The sequence below is a fragment of the Chinchilla lanigera genome, unplaced genomic scaffold (assembly GCF_000276665.1).
Source record: "Chinchilla lanigera isolate Chin_1 unplaced genomic scaffold, ChiLan1.0 scaffold00026, whole genome shotgun sequence".
In the NCBI taxonomy this organism is placed as follows: domain Eukaryota; kingdom Metazoa; phylum Chordata; class Mammalia; order Rodentia; family Chinchillidae; genus Chinchilla; species Chinchilla lanigera.
In genome coordinates this window covers 14,013,911-14,021,010 of record NW_004955427.1, presented here as the reverse complement: position 1 = coordinate 14,021,010, position 7,100 = coordinate 14,013,911, and the positions used below count along the sequence as shown (strand labels likewise).

The following is a 7,100-nucleotide window of genomic DNA, read 5'->3' as shown; positions in this document are numbered from 1 at the left end:
TTTTTTGGTTTTTCTCCAGTACCGGGAACCGAACTCACGACCTTGCGCTTGCCAGGCAGGCGCTTTTGCCGCTGAGTTAAATCCCCAGCCCCTGGGCTTCATTTAGATGCCACATCAAAGAGATCGTCCACATCAAAAGAGTCCACTGCTCCCTCCCTGAACTATAGCATATGGGTGCTCAGAAGGGAAAAAGAAAGATCCTATAGTTCGCTCACTCAGTGTGCTCACAAAACTAGATCAAAATACTCCTGCTTTAAATGAAGATGTTTGGTTTAAAATGATTCGTCATCATCAGCTCCCTCTAGCCACTCCCTACCCACTTCCAAATTTCCTGGGATGGTTTACTTCTTTTGACTTTTCTCATTTCCCCCAGTTCATTTACTTATGAAATGTCTTGATAAATTTATAACTATAATAAAAAGATTCGCTATTCTGCCTACTTGGCATATCTGACAAGCCTGGGATCTCGCGGCAAACTTAGGGAAAGCAGAAGAGTACTTGACTTGTTATCTAACTGGTAATCTATAAGAAAAGCCGTTACCCCATACACTGTAAGGAAAATCTCCACAAACAGAAGGCTGAATGTTACATGTTAGTTCTTATCGCTATAAAGCTACACAGTCTTTAAGGGACACCAGCAAAGAGCGAAATATGATCAGGCTCACATGCAATACAGAAATGAAACGTCCATTTCATGCACACAGCTTTTATGATATGTAATACACCCTCTGCAATTTATCATGAATGCTATTTTTACAGGAACTTGATAATGAAACTGCTTCTTCAGGACAAGAAGAGAAGAACAGGCGAGAAAAAGCAGTAAATGCTTGCTTTGGTGCCACTTACCCATTTGGCCACTGGGTGCCAGAGCAGATCTTCCTAAAGTCCTAGGTTCAGACAGACAGGTATAACGAATGCGTGTCCCGTTGCACACTACCGCGTGAACGTTAACAGCCTCAATAATGCAGACGCTGCCCTTGATCTTTCCCGATTGCTCTCGCTACACTGACTTCGTTATCACTGATCTCACAATTTAAAAAATAAAAGCTTTTAAAATACCTACTTAATAAGTATGCAAGCCCCAGGTTATTGGCACTGGATTAGAAAAAGTACAGAGAACATGATTTGCTATAAAACTCCCTGAAACAACTACTTTTTATTATTATATCCTCAACCTTCGCTTGTCTCTTTCTTTCTTTCTTTCCTCTCCCTTTTCACTCCGTCTCCCCCTCCTCCTCCGTGAGCTAGCACAGCAAAGAAAGCGAGCACACTGCGAAAGGATGGCTGTTAGAGCCAGGAGGGAAGTCCTCACCAAAAACCGCCTTCCTGGGACCTTGGCCTGGGTCTTGTTGCTTCCACAATTACAAGAAAATAGGTTTCTGTTCTTCAAGCTTCACAGTCTATGGCATTTGTTAGGCAGAACACAGTGACTACGAGAACTAGTAAGTGTGGATGGGGTGCTCTGGGCAGGCTCGGACCCTCTGTCCTCTCCTCTGGGAGGGATCTATGTGCCAAAGAAGCTGACGGTCCACTAGCTGCACAGTTTTTTGTTTTTTTTTTATTATTATACTCTGCTGTATTAAATGAATCCTTCCAAGCTGACTTATGTTCTTTATTCTAATCGTGCAGGATATAAATATTTAAAACAAATGCTACAGACTAGCACCATTCCTTCAAATAACAACTGTGATGGTTAAAGCACTCAGGCAGTTGAAAAAGGCCTACAGGGGTATCAGCATGAACTGGCTGCACAGTTGTAGACTGAACTTCTTTAATTCCTGTTTTCCCTACCAGTAAAATAACAAGCAGCCCAAATAAACTGACAGGTTATTCTACCTATAGAATGTGAGCATCTTAACCTGCTTGGTACGCAGGAGTGGGCTTGAAGATTTTTACGGATACATTTGCTCTAATAGGACACTGCTCCATTTCCACATACAGTTTATAAGCTCTGTGTGATAGATGTTTTCAAATGCTTGGCTTTGAATGGGCTGGGGATTTAGCTCAGCGGCAAAGCGACTGCCTGGCAAGTGCAAGGTCGTGAGTTCGGTTCCCGGTACCGGAGAAAAACCAAAAACCAAAAAACAAAAAACCCAAACAAATGCTTGGCTTTGAAAGAAGATGTGTTAGATTTAGCAGACTTTCTCCTGCTATAAATTTCCACTCCTTTTCTGGTCTTTCTAGGGTAAGGTTATATATAACGCAACGAAACTCTCAGTTCACACATACAGCACCTAATGCAAAGATAAATATTAAAGCATATCTGAAATGTTATTAAAATGTATCAAAAAATTCTTTACCTTCATCAACTGAATCCGAAGTGCTGCTTTTGTCCAGAGAAAGATACTCATTTTTATTCAGGTCCAGGGATCTTGACGGCCCTCTACTCAGTCTCTTTTCTGAAGTTAATAAAGGGCTCTTTCTGATCTGCTTCTCCCTGTGGGGTGCTTCCTTACCTAGTCCCTAAAAGGCAAACAATACAAGTTCAATATTTTTTAAAAAACAGCATACAATATAGCAAGAAATTTAATCTTAAACACGCTTTGGCATGCTGCTCTTTGAAAAATCTTTACAGAATTTTGTTTGTCAGGGTTAAATTACATTTGCAGTGTTGCTGAACGTGGGGCCATGATGCGTTAGTAACAGACTACATATTATCCTGAAGTACCGTATTAAAGAAGGATGAGCAACACATTATGAAGAATCTTATACAAAAAGAACTCACAGAGAGTTCACATTATATGAGTCACTGAGGCAGAAGGGAAAGGTTACAAAGGAGAAAATAGTGGAATAGTCAGTTCTTTGGGATGAGGAAGGGACAGGAGCCAGATCTAGTCAGCTTCCCAGCCAATGCCTGCCCCATCATCGCAAGAACTCACCCAGCTCTCAAAATCAGAAACAAAGCAGTAAGGGAAAGATAATAGACAAAGGTCACAGAGTGTACTGTGGAAAAGAAAAGATTAGAAGAGAAAGTAATTTCATAGTAAAGTTACAGGAGCACACACGGCTGTGTTTTTAGAGACTAAGAGATTAGGCATTAAAATATATTCAATATATGATGCTATCTATACTTTCTAGGATGGTTTAATAAAGACACATCAATGCTACAATAAATTAAATGCTAGGCATTAAAGCATGAATGAAATTGCTATGTCGTATTCAAGGGCAAAAATATTATAATCAGGCTTAGTAGGATAATGTAAAAAATCTGTATGAACGACATGGCAAAGTAGTTTCTTATACTCTGTGTGTGTACACAATGTTTCGTCTGTGAAACAGATACAAGAACATATACATAAAATCCTTACACTCTCTGCCCCAGGAGATCCCTAAGCAGCAATGAACAGAGAAGCAGCTCTGGGGAGCATACAGGTTCCCACTGGCCACTCAGAAGGTAGAACAACAACTGGGACCCAGGACACAGTTGATTAAAGATTTAGCCTACGCTAATCAGAGGATAGATTCTCCAAGCAGGAATCACTGCTCCGATTGAGAGCTGATATATGGGAGTGCTGCACATTATGAAGCATGTGCTAACTTAGTAGACAACCCAGGACTTCTTCACAGATACATGCATATAGGAAAAATGGGCACTATTTTCGGTATTTGGATGATTTCTGTTTCTTTATATAGTCTTCTATATTTCACAAAATTTTATAAAAAGTATTGTGTAATTTTAAAATTCATTCTATCTTCAGAAAATACTATTTCTGACTTTTTGTTATTTCCAACTTTGTTGGAAGTGAAATTAAAATAAAGTAACATACAACCGTACTGTTCTTGAATGTACAAAGAAAAAAGAACCAAACTTCTACATAACTTATATTCCATAATCTGAAAATATCTACACTAAACATCAACAAATGTATGGTTGGTCTTAAAACATTGTTATTCTTCCACATTCCATTCCTTTTCTAAGAGAAAATGTGGTTTTTCTTTTTTTCTTTTCTTTTTTTTTTTTAAGGGACAACACTAGCAGCAAGCCAGGCGTGGTGGCACACACCTGTAATCCCAGCTCTTTGGAGGCAGAGGCAGGAGGATCGCCGCGAGTTTAAGGCCAGGCTCGACTATACAGTGAGTTCAAGGCCAGTCTGAACTATATAGTGAAACTCTGTCTCAAAAAAACAAAAACCAAACAAACAAAAAACAAGAGGCAAAAACCAACAGGTTAATTACTTGAAGAAGTACAGAAGAAATTGCCAGGTTATTGAAAGGACTCAAGCAGAGATGAATAGTACTGAGAAGCCAGTCTTCAAAGTCCGACTTTTGTAAAAGGACAAAGAGACTACAAGAAGTCTCCTATCTTGTTACCTTCCCCAGGTGAAGTGGTTTCATCTTCTTAGTGAGAACAAAGAGATTAACACAGAGAATTGCATTTCTTGTACCACTAGTATGTCCCTCAGAGTCCCTAAATGCTTAGTTTTTTTCAAGAAATCCACAGCACAAAAGCAGATTGAGGAAGAGGCATGACGGTTGCCTAAGACAAGTTTATAATGCGCAGGCCTTTCACATTAACATGTTTTCTTTCTGCATTTACTCAGAGGAGGTAATGGGCGCTCCCTAGAACAGGGCAGAAAAGGACCACTGCTGGCCATATGCAGGCTCGCTTCCAATTCTAATAGTTATGGGTTGGGGATATTTAATGCGTTATTCTGAGAAACTAAATATATATATATATGTATATATATATATTCATTTAACTTTTATTTTTAAAAGCCTTTGAGCTATTACCTTTTTATTTTTTTGTCTTTTTTTTTGAGACAGGGTCTCGCTATGCAGTTCAGGCTGGCCCTGAGCTCTCTTTGTAGCCTATGCTGGTCTCAAACTCACAACAATCTTCCTGCCTCAGCCTCTTGAGTGCTGGGATTACAGGTGTGTGCCACCATGCCTAGCTGAGCTATTATCTTTATAGTTAATAAAGCAAAGGTGAGTTTAAGCAATTAAATTAGTTCGTTTAAAGTCATATAGTAAAAGTAACATGATAAAATTTGAAGCCAAAGCCATGCTCCAAACCAATAAATTCAGCTTTGGCCCCAAACTTGGATCCCCTATCAGGAGAACAAAAGCGGTACGACAGAAGCACTCTTAGTGCTCAGAATGTGGTCTTTTATATTATTCTTCACTTAGAAAATCACTCCAACTGCCGGGCATGGTGGTGCACGCCTGTAATCCCAGCACTCGGGAAGCTGAGGCAGGAGCATCGTTGAGAGTTTGAGATCAGCCTGGCCTACAAAGTGAGCTCAAGGACAGCCTGAACTGCGTAGTGAGACCCTGTCTCAAAAAAAAAAAAAAAAAAAGGTAAAAGAAAAGAAAATGACTCCCTAGGAAAATGACTGATGCTAAGTCTGGAGTAAAAAATATGCAAAGTGTCTGGGACATGTTGGGGTGCCAAAGAGAGAGGAAGTCATCAAATATTATTGGTCAGTTTGAAAAGATAAAGGAGCATTCTGGAGAGAGGAGCTCTTGTTGGCAGAGGGACCGAACTGAGTTTAATAATAATAATAATAATAATGCTTCGAAGTGATTGAAACTCACTGACATTTAAAAACCAACATACGTATAACGGTACTTGAAAACATAATTGAGAAAAGGAAGAAAACTGGCCAACCACCTATAAAGCCCAGTAGGAAGCTGGGTCTGCCTTCTGAAGAAGGCAACTGAAAAAGCAGGGGCTTAAGAAGCAGCACTGCCACTCAGCCCGCTGCTCAAACGCTCGTCTCTGCAGTCATCACCACACACACTACCAACCTGGGGGAAACCCCACCCACTACACATTTCTACATCCTTTTTATTTTTAAGTAATAATGTTGCTCAGGGGAGAGCCTGATAGCTCTGCACTTTATCCAGCTTTGAACAAAACCATGTATTTTCCCATCCATAACCTCTGGTACTTGGAGACTTAAAACCTTACCTTCTAAACTACCTGATATCCTAGCAGCCTGATATCCTAAGTGTTTCAATTTTTTTTTTTTTTTTTTTTTTTTTTTGAGACAGGGTCTCGCTATGCAGTTCTGGCTGTCCTTGAGCTCACTTTGTAGCCCAGGTTGGCCTCGAACTCGCAACGATCCTCCTGCCTCAGCCTCCCAAGTGCTGGGATTACAGGCATGCACCACCACGCCCAGCTTTCAATATTTTGTAGACTGTACTTTTTTTACGAGAAAGAAATGTTTTAATATCATCTTTAACATATAAAAAAATGAAAGGAACAATTCAACAAGGATCCTTCCACTGTTCTTTATACAGATTTAAATGCTGTCAGGTAATTTATCAGTTATATTTATAATCAATACCCTTCTAAGCACTGAGATTAGAAATTACAGTATTTACTGAGCTAAACTCTCACAAAATAAGGCACAACTACATGATCACAAATAGTAAACACAATACAAATAATGAACCCGAACATGAAATGAAAAAATATCCATGCAAAAGTATACTCAGAAGCTATGAGCACATGATCCAGCTCAAGGCAGTACAGAAAGCCATACAAACGGCTGCATCACGTTACAGTAAGCTCAGTACTTCTACACGGAAAGAACTTAGTGATCTCCAATTCCACTTCATACAATGTTATGTAAATTTAGTAAGTGTATGCACAATATTCACATCTGCAACAATAACAAATTGATCATTAAAATTCAGGCAATGGGCAATTAAGACATGGTAATGTGCGGCACATTGTAATTACAGACTATCACTCATCTAGCTCCTGTAGACCGTACTTTTACTTGCTTTTATATTATGATTAACACATGGCAATGTCCGATATAGTTTTCTAAAGGATCGTATATACTAACTCCTTTTGATGAATTTCCATCCAACGATTCTGTTTCCGAAACTCGACTGATTGATTCACGTGTAGAACTGATGGACTTGGATGATTTTTCATCTCCTTCCCCAGAGTCATCCACACTGCTTCTTCCTGGACTTCTGTAAGAAACACATGACATCGTTACAGAAATGTAAGCTCCCCCTACACAAATAAGTGAAGTGGTCCCTCACCGAGGTCCTCTTCTATTACAAATCATTTGCAAACAATTAACTGTAATGTAACAGATAAGCCACTACTAATCACAAAGGTGTCTTCTTAAATCACATGC

General features: G+C 39.5%; 1 protein-coding gene across 1 annotated transcript in view; it reads right to left on the bottom strand.

Moving 5' to 3' along the window:
* The window catches only part of Gramd1c (GRAM domain containing 1C), an 86,728-nt gene that overhangs the window by 23,463 nt on the left and 56,165 nt on the right, over positions 1–7,100 (bottom strand). The window contains exons 8-9 of the mRNA XM_005386407.2: positions 6,798–6,930; positions 2,301–2,463 (exon numbers count right to left, since the gene is read on the bottom strand). Of these exons, the coding sequence (XP_005386464.1) occupies positions 2,301–2,463; positions 6,798–6,930 (296 nt within the window). The remainder of the gene's footprint in view (positions 1–2,300; positions 2,464–6,797; positions 6,931–7,100) is intronic.